Source organism: Prinia subflava, chromosome 6 (genome assembly GCF_021018805.1).
Source record: "Prinia subflava isolate CZ2003 ecotype Zambia chromosome 6, Cam_Psub_1.2, whole genome shotgun sequence".
NCBI classification, from domain to species: domain Eukaryota; kingdom Metazoa; phylum Chordata; class Aves; order Passeriformes; family Cisticolidae; genus Prinia; species Prinia subflava.
Window position 1 is genome coordinate 17408774 of NC_086252.1, and position 21571 is coordinate 17430344.

At 38.6% G+C, this 21571-nt stretch overlaps 1 protein-coding gene across 5 annotated transcripts in view; it reads left to right on the forward strand.

The window, feature by feature from the left end:
* The first annotated feature begins 2106 nt into the window (after positions 1-2106).
* Positions 2107-21571, forward strand: part of LNPK (lunapark, ER junction formation factor) — a 47527-nt gene continuing 28062 nt past the window's right edge. Inside the window, exons 1-8 of one of the 5 annotated variants that reach the window (XR_010080772.1) lie at positions 2107-2220; positions 5941-6011; positions 7240-7284; positions 8418-8605; positions 11837-11895; positions 15192-15232; positions 20633-20713; positions 20800-20851. Coding sequence is in view for 4 of the 5 variants with exons in the window: in XM_063400476.1 (XP_063256546.1) it covers positions 5985-6011; positions 7240-7284; positions 8418-8605; positions 11837-11895; positions 15192-15232; positions 20633-20713; positions 20800-20851 (493 nt within the window). In the remaining variant the exon portion in view is untranslated. Of the gene's footprint in view, positions 2221-2345; positions 2365-5940; positions 6012-7239; positions 7285-8417; positions 8606-11836; positions 11896-15191; positions 15233-20632; positions 20714-20799; positions 20852-21571 lie in introns of those variants that run through there. The other 4 variants (XM_063400476.1, XM_063400478.1, XM_063400479.1 and 1 more) reach the window with 4 other exon arrangements.

Below are 21571 nucleotides of genomic sequence, written 5' to 3' on the forward strand. Positions count from 1 at the left end.
AGCACACTTCCATATGTTAGCTTAAAAATGAAGATTTAAATCAGCCTCTCTCCAGCAATACCCCACTTTGAAGTATTAAAGTCAGAAGTGGACTACTGATCTGAAACAAAAAAGAAAGATATCCTCTCAGCAAAGTGGTAGTCATTGTTACGAGGATTTAAGTAGAAGTGGCTCTAGAGTGCAGACTGAAGAGTGGGAGAGGCTCAGTCACTGAGTCTTTTTTCCGCTTGGAAAGGAAGGAACAGTGTAGGCCTCAATGAGAAAAATGAAGTTTTATACGTAGGTGACTTCTGTAATCGATAGCAGAGTATTTCCAGTAGAGCCAGTGGCTCTTCACTGACCACCGTTATCTTGATTTGAATGAAGTGTCTTGAAGCCAGTTCTAAACCATGACTAGCAGCTAAAGTTATTACTTATCTCATAATGCAATCATGTAGAGCAGCAAGATTCACACTGAACACTGGTGGGAACCAAAAGGATCAACTTCACAATGTCCAGACTAAGAATGAATGCTTGCAGATGATCAGACTCAGCAGCTCTACCACGTACAGCTTGAAGCTGATTGTGTTGCCTGGATGGGTGGTGGGATATCTTTATTGTCCTCCCCTGGCCTAAAAGCTTTGCCTATTCTTTTTGAGTTCTTGTAGAGGGTCTGGCTGGATGAAGTGATTTTCTTCACAGCAGCCCATGTGGTGCTGTGTTTTGTATTCTGTGACTAGAAGGGCACCACTGACACAGCAAGATTTTGGCCATTGCTGAACAGGACTCGCACAACATCGAGGCTTTACCTTTTCTCATGCTCTGCTTCCTTAGAGAGTAGGCTGGGGCTAGGCAGGAATTTTGGGAGGGGAAACAGCCAGGACAGCACACCCAAACTGGCCAAGGGGATATTCCATACCACATACAATGTCATGTTGAGCAATAAAACTGGGATTGCAAAATAAGAAGGTGGGAGGGGGGATTTGTCTTCCAGAATAATCAGTTGCTGGAAGACTTGCTGGGCATCAGTCTGCCTGTGGGAGGTGGTTAGTTAATTTCCTTGCATCACTTGGGTTTTTTTTTCTGTCATTCACTTACTAAACCTCCCTTCAACCCAATCCATGAGCTTTCTGTCTAATGTCTCCTCCATCTTCCCGAGGGGGAGGAACAGGAGAGTGTGTGGGTGTTTACCCCCTGACCAGGGTCAACCTACCACAACTGGAAGAAACCCAGCGTTTATAGGTGTATTATGATGCACTGCAAGTTCAACAAGGCAGGGTCAGCTGAAGATGTACAGCTTTTGCATAGGAATTTTTACTACAAGGGATTTCAAGGACTTCTTCCACATCTATGCACATGCACTTGTGTTACTGTAGTGGTAAAACTGCTGAACAGGGCATGTCAGAAAGAGAGGGCAAACAGAGCAAGTATTTATTCTCTGTTCCTGTGTCCTCTCGGTATGAGGCAAGGGATGGGTGTCAGCGACGTAAGAAAGCAGATGAAAGTACAGCACCAAGGGAGAGGACATTGTCATTACACATATGGAATCTAAAGAAATTCAGGGTTCTGCTTCTCTCCAGAGATATTCAACACACGCCGACTGGAACGAAGGGGACGGCGAGACGAGCCCTCTGCTATGACCCGAAGGGGACTCCGCGCCCGCCTGCAGAACACTCGTCCCGCACGGCGCCTCTATGTCAGCACCGCTTCATTGGCTGGACATGAGTGGCAGGAGGCCTGCAAACCCCCAAATGACAGTTTGACCCTCACGTTCCTCGGTGTTTGCATTAAAACACCTTTATTTTGCGTATCAGGAATCAGCGAGAGCCGCAGGAAGACGGGCTTGGAGTCCCCGGCCCCGCCTGCGGTGAGCGCCTTCCGACACCCGCCCCGCTTCGACTTGGCTGGGCAGAGCCGCGCGGGACACCGGCCGGGCCGGGCCGGACGCGCGGCGGGAGCGGCGCACTGGCAGGTCAGGGTCGGGTAGGGCCCGGAGCGGTCCGGCCGGGCACGGCACCGCACGGCGCGGCGCAGAGCACAGCCGACAGCCCGCACCGCCGGCTGCCCGCGACCGCCGCCCGCCTCAGCGCGGCCCCGCCCCGCTCCAGCGCGCCCCGCGGCTGCGAGGCGCTGATTGGCGGCCGCGCCCGCGCGGGGCCTGATGGGAGCAGCGCCCGGGCGCCGCGCTCCTCCTGCGGCGGCGCTGGCGGCGGGCGGGATGCGCGGCCCGGCCCGCGGCAGGTACGTGATGGCGCGGGATGCGCGGCCCGGCCCGGCCGGCCCCCAGCGGCTCCGCGGTGCGAGGTGGCGGGACAGGGGCGCCCGGCACTCCCCCTAACAGCACTCAGCTACCGGCCCCGAGCACGAGGCGGAGCAGGGCGGCAGGTGCTCCCTCCCTCCCCCTCCCTCCCCCTCCCTCCTGGCCGCGGGGCGGGGTGGGCCGTGGTGCAGCCTGGAGGAGGAAGCCCCTGGCTGCGGGGAAGGGCGCCCTGCCCGCAAGCGGGGGAGCGGCGGCGCCGTGCGGCTGTCCCGGCTGGCGGCCCGGGGAGCCGGGGGCTCCGCTGGGCTCTGCCGGGCCCTCCCTGCCCGCGGGCCCGGCGCTGGCCGCCCCTCCCGCAGGCTGCACGGGTTGGGTTTCAAAAAAGAGCGCCCGACCCACCCACGGTTCCGGCGCTGTGCAGCCCGTACGGGAACCGATTTGCCTTTTTAATTAAGGCTCTACAAAGCGTAGGACCTCTGTGGGATGCTTCCAGATGGAAACAGCCGAAAAGGAAGTTTAAATGGGAAAAGGTTTAGCATTTTGTCGTAGCTGAGGCGTCCTAGGGCAGGCCAGCAGTAGATGGTGGGTGATGCTCCTGGCTTGGTTTTGCTCGTTTCCTTGTCCACGGCGCTTAGCTGGAGAAACTTTTTATGGTCCCAGTGGAAGTTTCTGAGGTCAGTAAATTGTGAGTGAACTGTGGGCAGAACTGGAGATTCAATTTAAAGGTAGAATTTGTGTTCTTTGTTATGGTAAATATCCAAAAATACTTAAATAAAGTGGAATCACTAAGTTTGCAAAAAAGACCTATTTCAAAAGTGTTGTCCATTCCTTTAGGGGAGAGGTCTTTATGTCTGTATGCAAGGCCTTGATTACAAGTTCATAACTTCCTTTTTTTTTCTTGTAATATGTCTTCTCTTGATGTTATTCAGTCTTGAATTTCAGCATGTCAGTTGTTAAGATTTACTTGGGAGACTGAGTTTTTGGAGAACTTTTAATCTTTAAAAGATTAACAAGCTTGAAGAAATTTGAGACTGACTTGATAAAAGTGTAATGAGATCATGAAGCTATTTTCTCCACCTGCGTGGATGGGTGTGGATGGTTTAGTGGATTTATGCCTCTTTCAAAGGAGAAGCTTTTACTGCTATGGCCTCGGAGTCTGGAACTTCTGCTTTTTAATAAATAACTTAAATGTTTTGGGAGTAGAGGACCTGCTGTAAATATTTTTGAGAGTCAGGTATATAAAACTGGTAGTAGTGTTTTCTTAAGCTCCTCTGTTCAGTGTTTTTAATGCTGCTTTTGTCTGTTGCAAGCCTAGGACACGTTGCAGCTATCTTACTTGTGTGTTACATCAGTGATAATGTGTGTGGAAGTAAGTCCAACTGCACTGCTGCTTAGTCAGTGAAATGCACAACTCTGTGCTAGAGTGCAGTCTGCAGAAGGGAAAAGTCCTATGCAATAATTTTTTGATTAGAGCATGGGAGGAAAGCAACTTGTGGACCATCTCTTGCCATGAATGGTTGAATATTTGTGGTAGGTATGAGGAGTGGCAGATGAGGAGGAAGGAGGAGAGTTTGAAGCAGTTGAAGACAATTTGTGTTGTCATGTCTAGAAGAAGAGAGGGAAAGAAGGAAAACATCTGAGGCACTCCATAGTAATCATAGAAAATTTTCCATCTCTTCACTGAGGATTCAGTGACTAAACTGTAAATGTGAATCTAGTGGCCCTAATCCCTTAATACCTCTTTGGGGAAGGGTTTTGGTAGTATTACAGACTTGCAAAATAGCATCTGTAAAGCCTGTCATCATCATAGCTCCTGTAAAATCACATGCATGGTAACTCTTGTCAAACCTGTTTCTCTTCCAAACATTTGCCAGATATTTAAAAAAACCCTTGTGTAGCAATAGCACTATGAATGTGTTATTGGTATAAGTCAGAGTCATCAGTAGCTCTTGGATAGTTTGTTCCCAAAAGATCCTCTAACACTTCTAGTGGAGAGGTTCTCAGACTGTGGTTTGAAGGAAAATGGCACACACAAAGGCCATGTGAGCATCTGTGTCTCTGTGTCCACACCTGAGAGCTACCATGGCTCGTGATGGCAGTGCTAGGGAAACAAGCTGGATTTGGGAGCCTTGTGTGGGCTTTACAGACTTCTCAAGTGGCTGTTTGACACAGTATCTTTATTGAAAAACAATATTAAAGCTATCTGTGTCTGTAGAAATATCTAGGAAGAAAGTGTAGACTTGGATCTACGGCAATACCCACTGTGCAAAAACTCGCCTGTATCTGCAATATCGCAGTTGTGTAAAATTCTTGGTGTTAGACTGTGTGTTTAAAAAAAAAGTCTGCTGTTTTACTGAGGTGAGTTGCTGCAGTAGTGATTATTTTAAGAATTTGTTCGAGTCCAAGGGGTAATTGCTTTTCTACATCTCACCCCTTTGTGCTAATTTGGCAGCAGCAGAGCTAATTTGCCCATCTGTTCTAGCTTCATTTTTGTGGCATTTCTGATGTGGATTTCCTTATCTTTAAGGATTGGTTTCTGAAACCAGTAGGGCCTATATTTCTGAAGTCCTTGCATTTCTTAAAAGGTAAAGAGATTACCAGACCACAGTAGTGTTTGTGCTAGTGAGCAGTGCATGTCCTATACATATTAAGTTGTACTAACAGCCTCAGACAATTTGAAAACAAATTTGGATTGAAATATATATTTTCATTTTTGGCCAAAGGAAACTTAATAAACAAGATAATGATCTTACATTTCTGTCTACCTAAATCAGTGTTTTGTTTCAATAAGTGTTAGTGTTTCATTCCACAATGAAAAGGGTTTGAGCCCTGGATGGGCCTCAGCATTAGTTTACTGTCAGGGTTGTTTGGAACTGAGTACTTTCTTTGTTCAATAGGTGAAAAACTTATATATTAAATGACTGGAGAGAAAGTCTGCCATCCAAGGTTCAGTCGATTCAACTATCTTATAATGGAGGGTTGCTACAATTTTGGTTCAGGAGCTCAGACCCAGATCATCAAATAATGTTCATGGTTTCCAGGTTTGTGTAGGGTGAGGTGAGCTGCTCTTGCCCTTTAGAACTGTTTTGGGTAATTTGATGTGCTGATGACTGGGTTGTGCATTGTGGGTTGTGCAGGGAAGATCTGCCAGTGTAGTGCTTTTGTATAGCAAATGAAATCTTGGAAACTGGTTCCTTGAATTTAAAACTGAGCACATGAAAGAACAATAGTGCTATCCAGCATATTCTTCTAGAGGAATAAAGCATAAAAAGGAAATAGATATATTTGAGAAATTTTCTCATGAACTGAAGGATGTTAATGCTGAATGCCTAGAGTGACAGCTAAGAAAGGAATACTGAGTTATGCTTAGGGGCAGCAGAGGAAATAACTGGAAATCAGTATCCTGCCCAGTACTAAGTTTTTGCTGGCTCTTACTGCAGTTCATTTGGGCCTGTGTTTTTGAGAACTCCCCTCTGGTTAAGTATTTCCAAAATAAAAATAACTTTGGCCACATCTTAGCTGATCCACTGACTTACAGGATGGCCTATGAATCAGAAAACTGATTTTAAAAATAACACATAGGTAGATAGCTAGACAATGGCTTTATACAATATTTTGATTTCTTAAGATGTTAGAATAAATTTGAGAGTCTTTGATTGTGTTGCTAGATTGCTCCTAAGTGCTTAATGCTTTATTTCTAGCTGTGAAGATTGATAGCTCTGCCAGCATTTGTCCACAATAGAAGATGGGTGCATTAATTTCAAGATGGAGGGTAAGTAACATTGTGTAACAGTGTAATAACCTTTAGTCTAGAAGATAGGAGGACCCTAGAACATGCTGACTATTAATGCTGGCTGATTGATAGTGGTAAACCTTTCCTGTGAGTATGCCACTTGAAACTCCAGGAGTGAGATACTGTGACCAAAAGTATTCTTTGCTAAATCACTAAGCGGCAAACCTCTGCTGTTGGTCTTCATTTCCTTTGCAGTACCAGTCTGGCACTGGCTTGGTTAACTTAAAAAAATACAGTTTTAACTCCTTCTGTAAATCTAAATACTTTTGTGGTGCATCATTGTATTAGAAACTGCAGCATCTGTGACTTGAAAGGTTGGTGATCTAGGTAAAAATGAATATGTGCAGAATACATTTCTGACTGTTTTAACAAATAATTTTGGTAGCTTCTTACTGCTGGACAAGTCTGTCTTCTGATCTGCTTTTATTGGTTGTTGAGTGGTGTTTAACTGAGTTTATGAGGAAGAAGAGACATGAGGTTTTTGACTACTCTCATGGCAGGTGTGAGTTGAGTCTAGGTTTGCCTTTGCTTATTAGTAACTGACTTCAGAGCCTTCTGTACAAAACTCCATTAAAGGTGAAACTTTAGGTGGAATGTCAGTTTTATATAATAGAAACTCACTTTCAGAGTGATGCAGTGTGAGCTATGGTTTTTGAATTTGTGATGTGAAGGTTGGGGAAAGATTGTGGCTTGATAATTCGCAGAAATTAGGAAAGATTCCTAGAAAGTGGATTTCCAGTTGCTCCTATGGGGAATTTTACTGGTGATGACAGCCCTTATTTGCAGTTGCTTATGATTTATTTACACCATTGTCCTTATATGGAATGAATGGTAATGAAAAGCTGGAGTACTCAGGTTAGGGCTTCCTCGATATATTCTCTGTATTATGCCTATTTCCGCCACTCATCAATTTTGTTTCCACCCACACATTCATTATTGCTGTAGATGCATTAGAGGTTTGCATTTTTTGTGATGTAGGAGAGGAGCCTTCAGTTAAGAGTAATGCCAGCTGTAAAACAGTGATTCATTACGGTCTCTTCTATTTGACACATTAAAGTAGGAAAACTTCTTACCTTTATGTAAAATAGATAATTTATAAATTTGTTATGAAGATGTCTTTTTGTTAGGAAACTGTAAATGTACAGTACTCCTCAAAATACTGAGTTCTTAAAAGTGGGATTAATATCTTTGTTCTTTCCCTTGTAAGCAGGCAAAGCCCTCCACTGTAGAAGTATTAGAAAAAATAGATAAGGTATGTGTTTGCTTTTTGGTGTTTTGATTTTTTGTTTAGAAATATACCTCCTTTTTGCTGGCCATGTATTTCCTTCACGTTAGGTAAAATATTGTTGTGAAATTTTAAATTATTTTGATAGTAGAGATTCTGCACATCAGAAGAATTGTTACCTTTTCCCCTCTTACTGTTTAGCCATTTAAAAACTAGCAATACTGTGTAATAGTGAGAAACTACAGGGCAAATAAATTTATTAAGAGATGCTGAAATGGGAATGAGTATGACGCTGCCTTGATTACACAATTCAGTTATAACTAATAGTTAAAGTCCCATGTAATGGAAGATGTCACTAGTGCAGAGTTCCATTCATCAGGGTGATTAGAAAAGCTCTAATGTATGGTTTTGTGTAGAAGTTGTAACTCCAGTTAGTGGAAGAAAGTAAGGTCAGGGGCAGAATAACTGGATAGATTGTTCAGTAATCAATTGTGATTTTTCACCAGCATTTGTGACAGATGTCTGTACTCTGTGAGGAAATTAACTGTTTTGAAATATGCTGTTGATATTTTTGTTTTCCTTTTAATGAAAGTGTGAGTACTTCTGTTGTCACTTGAAATAGAGTCAAAATGTTTAACGTAGCAGAGCATTGCTTGATGACTTATTAATGTACCAGAAGCATCATACAGGTGTTCAGGATTTCACTCTTAGCGTGAGGAAAGTACTGAAAAGAAAACAAGTGAAATGATGGAGAGGTTCCAGCAATTCACCATGCCAGTAGAAAACTCTTAGAGGCATTTAAAATTCCACAGGTACCTGATGAAAACTCTAGAATGCAGAGTATGGTCAGTAGTGATTTATGTGATAGTAAAGATTGCCATTCATAAGCTACTGGTATTTTTCACTTGTCCCAAATATACTGTAACTATAGATGTGAAAGTGCTGATTTTTAACTTTTCTTACAAATTGCTAATAAGGTGCAAGTGGCCCATAGCAAAACCTTATTATCTTTAGGCAAATATTGTCATTTATCAAAAAGCTGCTTGACTTTTCTAATCAAGTATCAAACTGATAGGGCTGATTTCTTCAAATATTTAAAGGCAACTTAGTAAAACCACTTACTAATTGCACTAATAAGGTTGAACCCTGTTTATTTGCAGGATATAAAGAGATTAGAAGAATTTAGAGAAAAAAATCAGAGGCTACAGAAACTATGGGTTGGAAGGCTTCTTCTGTACTCCTCACTTCTTTACCTTATTACTTGCTTAATTGTATATTTGTGGTGTCTTCCTGACGAATGGACAGCAAGGCTGACAATGACACTTCCATTTTTTGCATTTCCATTGATGTAAGTAAATATGCCTTTTTTACTTTCTAACTGCTGTCTCTTTGATAAAAGGAGATGGAAAATACATCTCAGCAGGGGTTTGGGTTTGCTTTGACAATCCTTGAGATGTCATAACTTGCTGAATTTTTTCTTCTAAAATAAATTCAAGTAGTTAGGCAGACACTTTCTTTGAGGGCAATGTCTCTCATGGGTCTGGGTTTAGTATAGAACTAAGTCTTATCATCAAAAGATAATAGCATCTAAAGTTACTTGGCTTATCAAAATTACACTGGGCATAGAGAGCTGTGTCTGAACAGCTGTAAGGTAATGTAATGTAAGCACAAGAGCATTATCTTGGGTTTTATTTTTACTGCAATTTCAAAAGTTATATTACTATATGGAAGTAACCAAAAGGGTCACCTACATGTAAAATGTAGTGTGTAAACCTGGGAAAAATAAGAGAATGAATGAGACACTTATTTTGATGTGTTAGGTGACTATTAACACAGAATTGACTTGAAAGGGCATCACTCTAAGTGTGTGGAAAACTAGTTTTACATAATTACCTGTTTTTCTGGAAAAATCATTGACTGTTTCCTTTACCAAGAAAATATGCAGTCTTCATTGTATGTGAGCTGGAGAAAGTATTGCCTATATATTTGTTCCACCGAGCTGATTGGCTGCTTATCCTGATGAGTGGCTTTTGTTGTCTAAGAAATCTACTTTTGTAGAAGTAGCAAAATGGGCTCCCACCTCACTGAACAGCTGCTTTGCTGCCTCCCCTTCCTCCAAACCCTCATGGAGGGGAGGGCAGCCTGCTGAGCATCTTTGCTGCCAGTGGGGAGCACAGTGCATTTACTAATTTGCTGTAATGATCATAAGTACTTCCATATTTGTGCAGGAATGCTTCCATGCTTTGTATGAAAGCATGGTTTGTAGATGCCCTAGTTTTAGACTGGAAAGGCAAAGTCACAAGTAAATATTTGAGTTTTTTCAAGTGTGGAAAGTAGCATGTGGACAGCCCCCAACTTGAAGATGCCTTTTGTATGTCATACTGCGTTATCCATAATATACTGATATGCTGCTGTTGAGCACTCCTATGGAGAAAATACATAGGCAGCAGTATCTTGAGTGGAAAGGATTAATACAGAAATCGGAGCTCAAATTAATCTTTGGCAGTAATATGAATTAATTTTGTTCTTAAGGAAAGCATTTCAAAGTCTTTGTTAGTGTGTGAGGCTTGTTCATGCTGATAGGAAAGGCTTATAAAAGAGGAAGTATTACCAGCCTCCTTTATAGATGTGTTAGAATTAGTGTAGAAATGAAAGCTTTTATTATTGAAGGTGATGGCTTCTAGTGCTGTTGTTTGAATTTACATGTTGGACTTTTATTCTCTAGTTTGTCTTCCAGTTCTGTTTATTTTTCTCAAGATGGCTCTCTGTAAAATTATGATTTAGATATTAGCTTACTAGCACTTAGAATCAGACTGTTTTCTCTTATGACTTGCAACTGTTTATCAGCTTTTTTTTCCTTAAGCTATTCCCTTTCAGCTTTTTTTGGCAGATGTGAATGGCAAGCAGCTGCCAGCTTGTCTTTGTTCTCGGTCAAGAGGTGACTCCATGCTGAATGCCTGGTGCCACCCAGTAATAGCTCTGGAGATTTTTCAGACCTAATCAAACAGGAGTGTGTCTGCCTTTTCTAGCTTGCAGTCAGTCACCAACTTCTTTCTGCCTTAGGTCAGTCCCTCAGGGTCTCAGCGAGTTACTGATTTTGGTAGAGCAAGATAAGTTTTAAGAATTAATTTTAAATGTATACTGAAATACCCCAAAAGTTGAAGAAATGCATTAGCATGTTAGAAGGGTGCTCTTCCTGAACTGATTTTATTTGGTTTTAATTTGTATGTTCTGATTTTCACAGAAATATTTTTTTTGTAAAATTGGTGCAAATGGTGGGCTATTAAACTTCTAGTTTGGATTTTGTAAAGAGGAAATGTTTTTTTGTTTCATGATGTCTGACTTATTTCATATTTAGAATACAGCTTTAGGTAGAAGACTATTAAGCATACATTAAAAAAAGAAATAATGTTTTTGCCTGTGTAACAGGCTATTTAGGGCAATTTAAATCCTGTAAACATTTATTTCTTCTGATACGTTATGAAGACACTTTTTGTGTTGCGTAGGCAGATAAATCCACCTCTGTTATGAGATCAGTTATTCTAGCACGCCTTTGAACATGGAATAGTTAAACTTCTTTGTTTCTCTTCCCTTGGACAGGCTGCTCTCAGATTCCAGTTGCCTTGCCTAACGTGTTGTTAATACTTGAAGGCGTTTTTAACTGGGCAACCATTATATAAATACAGAAGATGTTCTTATGAATTAAGTCAAAACTCTTAGAGCCTTTTGCCTGCTTTCTTATGCATGCTTTTAGTCAGATAACCTTTCTAGCCTTTAAGATTATTTCCTTTTTAAATGAAACATTGCTAATTTAGGCTCTGTTAATTAACATTAGGAGGGCTTTGGATGCTTGGAATGGCTTGATGTATGAGGTTTGCCACTTGGCTTAGACTGGATAACTTACCAGGACAAGTGTCAGCTTCATATTTAGCAGCAATTCTAAGCTTTAAAACAAATGAAGTCCTGATGATTGCAGAGAGACCTTTCAAATGTAAAATGGTCATAGATCAGTTTAATTTCATCTTGACATAACTGCTCCAGCTAAGTCATCTGAAACCCTACTGAAACTGAGTAGACTTAGAGCTCTCTAAAATCACTAGGACTCAGGTCAGTTAATTCTGCTTGGGAGAGCATTTGAACAATAGCTCTGTCTCATGGTTTTCATTGGTATTAGAATTCTTCCTGCAAATCTCTTGGGTCTTAATTTTGGTCTTAATTGGTAAGTTCCTTTTTTGGATAAAATGCATTATAAATCTATCAAATAAGAAGTGATGACTAAGTAATTTGCAGCTGAACGTTTTTTAGCAAGTGATGCTGCTGCCTTAATATCTCTGCCTTAAGTAATAGCTGATTTTAATAGAAAAGATGATTTTATTTAGAGCAATATTGATGTCTTGTTGACAAGATGCTAATTTAGTTTTTAGTTTTTTATATAAATACTGTTTGAAGGTTTATTTCCTTTGTATTTGTGAAATAAAATCTCATCTTCTCATCTGGTAAGTGTTCTGTTTGTTAAAGACTTCAGATATGGTTACGGTAATGCATTTTCATTAATATAATTCTTCTTTTTCTTCTAAAGAATCTGGTGTATAAGAACACTGCTCATTTTTTTCTTTTCCAAACGGACAGAAAGGAATAGTAAGTACTTTTTTCTTGTGTTTTTTTGTTTTGGGTTTGTGGGGTGGGGTGTTTTTGTTTTTTTTTTTTTTCTTTTTCGGGGGGGGTTTGGGTTTTGTGGGTTTTTTTTGGGGGGAGGTGGTTTTAGAATATGTAGCTAGTTGAGAATGATGCTTGCTATGATAATGTAAATGGTTTTGATCATTTTGCTTCCTTTTAATTGATACTGAAATGGATAGTATTAATTAAACTTTTTTCTACCACGTAGTTCATTTAGGAGCAGGAAGGAAACTGCTTAATCTTTCACTTCACTTAAAAAATTGTGCTAACTTTTTCCTGTCTTTGCATGTGTCAGAAGTGTAATGGAATAAAATATGGTGTAGAAGTAGGAGCAAGGGGAAAGAAAATATAAACAGTAATAGTAGTTCCCTTGATACTTGCATCTCACAAGTATTCCAGCAGTCTTAATCTGTTATCCTTATGCAAAAGGGAAGAGATTTATAGCAGATGTATCTAAATTATTTGTCAAGATATCTTTTCTCTCCCAAGTTCTCCAAGGCATACTTACATCTTCTTGAGAGCGAAAGGTATAAGCAGGTGTTTTTCTGCTTTTTTGAGAGCTAAGGAAAATTGAAAGTCATGTAACAAAACCAAAAAGTAATGGAGGTGTTCAGATATAGATAAAAAGTTGTTAAATTTTGCATTAGAGTGAATCTGCATGCTATTTAAAAACAGCATCTGTGGCACTTGTCTGCAGTAGTTAGAATTCATTTGAGACTTGCCTTGAAAGCAGTCCAGCCTGTAACAATATCTCATGGTGATGTGAGCAATAATACAGGAAAACCTCAGTGTTGCACTGTGTTTTATGACTTGCAGAACAGCATGATGTATTTAATTTGTGACAGCTTACAAGTTAAACATCACTTTTAGAATTTTTCTTATACTTAATGTTTGCATTTGATATGCAAGCACAGAACATACATTTTTATGTAGAAATAAAATTGTCCATATATTCTGTGGTGCTGTGTGATTCATTTCTAAGGTGAAACGAATGATTTGCATTTCATGGCTGAACAAGAAAAAAGTGTATTTTTTTAGTTTGCTTAAATGTCTTTATTGCTGTTTTGAGCATACAGGCAGGTCTAGTGCTTTTGTTGAACCTATGTTTAAAGGGTTTAGTAGATGATAGAACATGCCAAAAGGGATTAATTCTGTGTGGTTCCAGAGACTGGATAAAAATGAAGTGTTTTACCTCAGAGATAAAAGTCCTATATTGAGAAAGAAAAATCAAATGTAGAGTTGAAGCAGTAAAGCAGGAGAAAGTGTAGCTGAGAGAGCTACTGTCAACTAAGTTGCTCAAAGCTAAGTTTTTATTCTGGGGTAAGTTAGTATAGCATACTGAGACACTGGAGGTGGTTACTTAATATAATAAAGCTCTGCTGGATAACCGGTATACACCAGATTTGGGAATGATGCTGTGAATGAAGAAAATTTGTAGCTACACTCCAAGGAAGGTGATGCAGAGAGATTATGGAATTTCAGTTTTTAGGACTGGGCAGGCAAACAACTGTTAAAGATTTATACTGATCTGTCCCAAAGTGTGGAGAAAATAAATTAGGTATATTGCAGTTATTGGCTTCTGTAGTATGATTTTTTTTTCCTGTAGGTTTAATTAAGATGAGATATGTTAGTTTCTTGAGTGTGCTTTGTAGTAGTGGCCATTTGGCCACGTCTGAAGGGGCAGGTGTTTCACAAGGTTCTTGTTGAGTACAGGAGGTAAAGAGATCAGAAAGGAACACCCACACCTTGAACTGACTGCATTGCGTTGTGGAAGGCTGTGCTTGAAGATGTTCTAGGCGTTTCTAGGTACCAAAAGCACTTGCAGTTTCTTGAGTAACCATTAATAGCTGGCTGTGTTCTACTGTTTCTTTGGTTTCATGATGCCACACTGCATTGCAGTACATTTTGGGCTGTTAATCTGTGTGGGGCAATGTGTGAGACTGTTCAAATATAAATGAAAAATTTGGTGAAAGGCGGTACCTTACTAATTTGAAGATGCATAATTTGTGGAATTGTCCATCTTCTGTGGTCCATCCCAGGATTAAAGATTGTCTTTTGCCATGTCCTATTAACAAATACAAGTGGTTGTAGTTACCCTTTTATTACATAAATAATAACCTTTCAGATATGTGCATGACAGTTTTAGTATTTTGCATATTTAATAAAGAGGTTCATTTGATCAAAGTGAATTTTTTGCATTCTGGAAAAGTTCAAGTAATTATTTGTTCCCTTAATTTTAAGTAATAATTTTCCTGAAGTAACTTTGAATGGTATGGAATGCTTATTTATAAATAATAACAATACAAAAAAAAGTGTTTAGCTTGATTGGTTTTGGGTCTTGTAGTTCTATGAAGCTTTTTCTGTCTTTAAAATCTGAAAAATGGGTAAAGAATAGGTATGTTTTTGCAGGAAGTAAGCTGCCAGTGTTCAGCAGAGCTGAGAAAGGGTAAAAACTCGTACAGTTTGCTAAAATCTTCTTGCTGTGAAAAGAGGTAGTAGATAGCTAATTTGTTGAGAGAGTGTCTTCTGCATTAGGTGATGGTTTATTACAGTGAGTTTCCCATGAGTGTCAAGCTCCAAACATTGACTTTCAGGAAAATCCCACATGCTTTTGGCCTTTCTTTTTTCTCTATCTCTTAGAGAGATTAAGTGTTGTGCCTGCCTGTTGTAACAGTGTCTTAACACTTAGTAGTAAAATGACCTGGTAGCTGTTCTTACAAAACTGGGGCTTTGCTGTAGTCTGAGAGTACAGAAAGGGGGAAATAGATTGAGCTTTGACGCTTGGAATTGACCTGGCATTTGAAACTAGTATGTGTTAAGAGGTTTATGTGAAATACTGAAGCCACTAAATCTGGTACTCAGCTATATTAATGCTTAGACCTCAAGCTTTTTTCTGTATTTTGACTCATGAGATTAAATGTATTTCGTCCATTGTTGTACCAGTTTTAATGTAGGTCAAAGCAGGGCACTGGCTAGAATTGGTTTGCTTAATGAGGAAATGGTACATAAAATTTTTTAATAGTTATAACTGTAAAGTGATAACAGTGGGCTGTAATTTATAAGTAGTTTCAGCATTTTAAGTGATTTATTTTCACATAAAAATTCCAGTTATTTTATGCAAAGTTTACTGATGTTTAGAGTTGGTAGTGGTCAGTGCATAATTTTTCCTGATTTCAGAAGGTGAAGTCAATGTTTAGAATGTGCTGAAATTATCTTACTTTATATTTGAAAACTAATGTATAATGTCCTTCTTTTAGATGATGCGCTGGAAGATTTAAAATCCCAAAAGAAAAAAATAGTAAGTAAAACTTCAAGAAAAAAATTGTTTTTATGGTGCACTAAAGCTGGTGTATTCCAGATATTTGCACCAAACGTGGTCAAAAGTTAATCTCAGTAAGAAAAATCTAGGCTGGAAAAGGTTCCAAGTCTTGGATAACTTGCATTCTTTGTGAAGTTTGTAACACTGAGAGCTGTTTCCTCTCTGTTTAATCACCCCATATGGAAGCTTGTTGAGAGAGGAAGCAGTTTTCTGACAGGGTTGGCTTCACCTGCCTGGTAAGGCAAAACTCAAAAACTGCCACAACCCAAACACTCTCCACCCCCACCCTTACCCCCCCAAAGCAACTCCTCCTCTCTCCAAACACGCCAAAAATTCTGTTATGAGGCCTTGTTATTAATGAGTTTCCCAAAGTGTTCCCCTTGTACCTTCTGCATTTTGCCATGGTAGCTAAATTAATTAAAAAACCCACAACAGAGGTACCAAAAATGAGTTGGGTAAGAGTCTAGTGTTATGTCATGATCTGTGTTTTATCACGTAAAATGTAGATATAGAAAAGATAACCTGTAACCTAATTATGTCATTGTCCTTTGATAAAGAGGATTTGCTTATATTTAAATGGATATATCCTTTGGTTGTAGTGGGGATACAAGGGGGTTCGAGAGCCTTACATTTTCTAGGAAGGAAAGAAATGAGCATGACAACTATGTTAAATTTATTTTATGAAAACTGCTTAACTGAAATTAGTTAATGTTTCTAATTAACATAGCCATTTGGTAGCTTTAAAGGAAAAGTTCTTGAAGCAGAAAAAGCACAGTGGAGAACAAAAGAGGTTTTAGAATCTTAAATTTAAAATCTTCATTTCAGTTTAGGTTTAGTTTTCTGTAATCATGAAGATCTTTTTTATAGAAGAACTAGTAATACTGAATTTTTGTGTGTGAGAAGCAATTAGGACATAAGACATTGAATAAAAGATTAGTCAGGAAAAACTTAAATGTGTATTTTGCAATATCATATGCAAAACATCAAAACAACGTACTGTAAAGAACCAGGATGAAACAATGCACAATACAAAAATGAAGCGACTGCATGAATACTTTGCAGACAATAATGAAATCACAGTGTAACTATTTATAGTGGAAGTACAAATCGCCATGGGTATATATGCAAGTCAAGCTTTAATCATTAAAGCTGAACTTCTGTATAGGATTAGTGAAACTGAGTTCTGGGAAGTCCAATAATGTATAACTCAGCTATTTTTCAGAGTCTGTGATTATCACATGAGCTTGTAGGTGCCTGGTTCCTAGCAAGGAACCAGAAACAGAGCACTTACTGCAACCTCTGGAATCCATGCGGTGTTGGTATTTTCTACTCAGGAGATGGACTCGGGAGGTTCATCATCATTTAAGATATTCCATTAAGCATTAAAATTAGATAACTATATGTGAAACAGAACATGTTGAAATGAGCTGGAAGGGGATGCAGGTAACCAGACAGAATGTAATTAGTGTTTTAGATAAAAACACTGAATAAATTGCATTCTGTAAAATTTCATTTTGCTAATACTCAGATTTGATTTTGTTTTGTTTGGTTAACTTTCTTTAGGAGTGCCTTTGGCTATGAATAACCTACTTTTTAGTAAAAGAAAAATCAAAGTTATTCAAGTTAAATAATGAGGAAGGAGAGGATTTTTTCCCTGTTGAATTCTGATTTGGTACTGAGTTTACAAATAGGATTACTTACTAAGAAATATACATTGTGGTCCTCCAAGTATTTAGGATAAGTAAATTATGTGTTTCCTGTTTATTTGTGATGCAAATTGTTGTCTAGGCACTGAGCCTGCTGCAACAGCTGTGCTTTTTCACTTTGTTGCAGCTCAGCAACCTAATTGCTGGATAAATCTTATATTGAAGACAATTGTCCTTTTGAAAAATGTTGCAGTATTTGTGTTTTACAGTCATTTTACCTTTTCCCTACAGACATTTACTTGTATGTATGCTGAAGGGACATAAGGTTGTTACAGGGCTTACCTGTAAATGGTGTAAGCTGCTCATCTGCTGTAATGCCCTGGTGGGTTTGCAGTGACTGCTCAATAGAAATTAATTTCTGTTTAACTTCTCCTCTGGCTTTGGTGCCATAGTCGTGTGGATACTCATGTGGGGCTGAAACCTGACAAATACAGATACTTCATCTGGAAATTACCATTAGTATTGTCTGTTCTGTACTTGAACTCAAAGTTTGTGTAATACTTATTTCTTGCAGAGCTGACTTTATGCTGGTTTTTTTCCTAGTGAATACTTTAAAGTTTGTTGAATTATTCACTGGGGGTAGGGATTAAGTGAATTAGCTGTAAATAAGGCACTGCTTCAAGATACAACTTTGTTTCCCTCCTTGATCATAAGGGCTGCTGTGGTTGTGTTCGTGACTGTTGAGCTGTGATTTTGGCCTGAGAGTTTCTCGGTTAATGAGGATGTCAGCCCTTAAGCCTGAACATGGGTAGATGAGCAAGTTCAGAGGGTTAAGCATATTAAAGCAAGGGTGCAGGACATGTATTAAGCTGATACAACTGGGAATTAGTGGAGAGTTTACCTGGAACAGCAGTCTTAAAGATGGGATAATTCTTAGCCTGAGGACAAAGTTGTGAAGCTAGTATAGTAATTACCTTGCTAATTTTAGAATCAAACTTTGCTGAAGCTTGCTCAGCTGCTCTGAATAGAAGGCTAAGTGTAATATTAGACTTTGACAGACTTCCAAGCCATTTCAGATAAGAGTTTAGAAATTGCATCTGTTAATCTAAGAAAAAAAAACCTAGTTGGATTTCAAGGATGTCTTGAGTTACGTTAGTAGTGGGGAAAAAATGCAGCATATGAGCATTCTGTTACTTAAATTAATTGCTCTTTAATCAACTTTGTCTTCAGCCTTCTAGGTATAGACAATTGCTGATGTTTTGATAACTTTCAGTACATGATAAAGACTCTACTAGGAATTAGTTCTTGTATAAGCCCAGTTTTGTCTAACCAGTAAATGCTAGAGTACTGCAAATAGGCAACTGGAAACTCAAAATACAGTTAAAAATCATATTTACTGACCAAGGGTCAGTTACCTTGGTGATTTTAGTGTTGGCATGGATCTGTTTCAGAGTATACTTGATTATTGTGACTTAAATGCCATTTTCCTCGACTATGCAAACACAGTAGTATTTAAATTTTACACAAACTCTTACTTTTTTCTGGTAATGACACTGATTTGTTCACAATAAGTAAACTTGGACCCTTTTGATTATTTATTTGGTGTTGTCAGCCAAATTTCAATTTACTTTAGAAAAGTATACTCTACAAGTGAAAGCATGAGAATCGTGAATATGCTTGTAGAAATCCTGACAATTTCTATATATTTTCAAGAAATTTGTAGAGTCATTTGTGATACTGAATTCTTGCTCAGATTAAGCTTTACTAGAATTTTAAAGCTATGTATGAATTTCAAAATATGAAGAGTAACTTGTTGAATTATCCAAAAACTGTGTAATGTGGAAGATAACTTCAACATCTGAATCTTGTGGTGAGAGTTGAATTATGTTGCAAAGTAATGTTACTGTTTTTGCAAAACTTATGTATCCACAAACAGCTACTGTGCTATCTCATACTGCAGTGGCTAGAAGTGCTTTAGATAAAGAAAGTGTCAAGTGACGGTGGAGCACTCTGGTTTTTCTCTCTCTTAAAGGTCACTTTGTCCTGCAGAAAGTTATTTCTCATTTTTCTTTTTGGCTATACAGACAATAGCCATTTTATGTTCATTGATGTGAATTGGGTTTTTTAAATTTTGATTTGGCAGCCAAATATTAGCACTGACTGTTAATGCTTTCCCACTTTGCAGCTTCATCTCACTAACCTTAGCCCTCTGTAGAAAAGTCTGTCTTAGAGTTTTTACTTTTATAAGCAATAAATACTTTATTTTTCCTATTAGGTCATTAATTCTGCTCTTATGGCACTGTGTGGCATTTGTTTTACGAAGTTAGTGGGTCAGCTCCAAAGTGATGCTGAAATACAAGTTTAGGAAATTGATTTTTACTTCCTTCTTCACTCCCTTTTGTTCCAACAGTCCCTAATTAACAGCCTGGATAGTATTCATTGCCTCAGCTTCAAGAAATGTCTGGAGGAGTGAGTGTTAAATGAATACACAGTAGCCATTAAATGGAGTGAATTTTTATTTAACTTCTGAGGTCTATTTGTAATCCTGAGGTCTGCCTAAATGCAAAACTCCTGCACAGTCTGGATATGCAGAATGGCTGAAACTTTAGTTTCTCACTAGCTAAATAATGGCATAAAATTCATGTTAACATGCACCATTTGTTATTTTTGCAGTGATAAATGAGTTTGAGAGAATTTAATTTTTTGACCACTGACCTTTTCAGTTTTGCAGCTCATGCCAACAGCAAACTTCAGAACAGAGTCCCCACTTTTAGCTGAATATGGCCATTAGTCAGCATATGTAGGAAGAAAGGTCTGCTTAAGATACTGTAAAATGCATTATAATTTCTGTACATATTAGGTATTTTTCATAACTTCAACTATCTGAGTTTTAAAGTTAAGCTACCTCTGATGTTGGCTGTTAACCACTAAAATGATACTTTACTAGTGATTACTTTTTTTAATTAAGCCCATGTATTAGCTATAAAGCCACTTGAGTGCATTGTAAATAAAACTCTGTAATAATGAAGTGCTTTAATTACACTCCCTAAAGTATGCATAGTTCTCAGTAATTTTTTTATTTAAATTCTTAACGTGTTCCTTTTTCTGGAAAGCAGTTTGAATTGCTGTAAAGATGTAGACCCAGCCTTTAAAGTCATTTGAGCAAATTCCATGGCTGTTCTCTAGTTAGTGAGTTTTCACAGCATTTGCAGCAAGCTAATTGCTTCTGCTAATAAATAATCTAAAATCGATGCTGACAGCAGTTAATTGGCACAGGGACTTTATTCTGTAAAGCACTTGGCTAACGACCTTCCTTAAATTAATAGCATTAAGTGCTATGAGGAAATAAATCTAAGGAATTGCCTGTCATTTGCTTGTCATGTCTAATAACTTCCAATAATGATGGCTGATAGATTTTTGCACATTCCATTATTGAAGTTGGTGCTTGTAATTATTCTCCTCATTATATGTAAACAATTAGCAATATTTGGTGTTTCCTTGCAATAAAGCTGTTAAGTACAAGTAGTCCATTAGAGTTTAGAAACTATTCTTGAAAGCAAAATTTTTTTTCCATTGAATATAGCAAATCCTCAGGTATCTGAAAATACTACTGGTTCATGGATGAGCTTCACCTTTTGGTAACATTGATAAGATGCTTGTAAATGGGAGGCTGTGGTGAGGGGAAATACTTTGACAAATGATCTACTGATGTGTGGAACCTTTCTGTTTCCAGCTTGAGGAAGTAATGGAAAAGGAAACATACAAGACTGCTAAACTAATCCTTGAAAGATTTGATCCAGGATCAAGTGCAAAGGTGAATCTTGTTATTGATACTGATGTAATATGAAAGGTACTATGGAGCTGAGCATTCAGATAATGTTATTTATAATTAATTGGCAGGAAACTGAACTACCATCTGCTGGAACATCTGCAACCCCAAGACCTGGACAAGGTAATAGTCCTGTAAAACGTGTGCTCTTTAGCATAGATACTCATCTTTCACAGAAATTTCCAGTCTAGAAGTCTGTCTATGATAAAATTTGTAGATCAATTGACCTTTATTTAGGGTTAATAGACTGTTCATTAGGCTATGCCCATTACTGTTCTGTATTTTTCAGGCAAGGGGTCTATTACTAAAGCCTGATGTTCTAGACAGTGGCATATTTAATGCTGCTTGATGTTAAAGCTGAGAGGAAATTTAACTTCTTGTGCCATACCTGCAACTTTTGTAGAATACTAAGGTATTTTCAAATCTTGTGTAATATTCATTGACTTAGCTTTTCAATTGTGTTCCTATTTATGGCTAGTTAGACTTCCCGTAATGCAGTACTTAAACTACTTCTATTTGGTGCCCAGAGAGGAAAAAGAAGCTGGTGCATAATTCAACTACTTTCTAGTTGCAAGGAATGGACAGTTCTTTACTGCTTTACAATGTTCCATTTAAAGGTGCTATTGAATAAAACAAAATAGAATAAACCTGAATGTGTTTCAAGGAAGCTTTGTTTCTAGATTGCCCACACAAGTTTCAAAACTCGACAGATCTCACACACGTATTGATATTTATGCAAACAGACTGCTGCTGTTAATTTTGTTAAGGTTGAGTGTAATATGCTGTAGTTAAACTGAAAATACTTGTATGAACACAGTGTAAAGGCTGCCTCATGCTGTAATA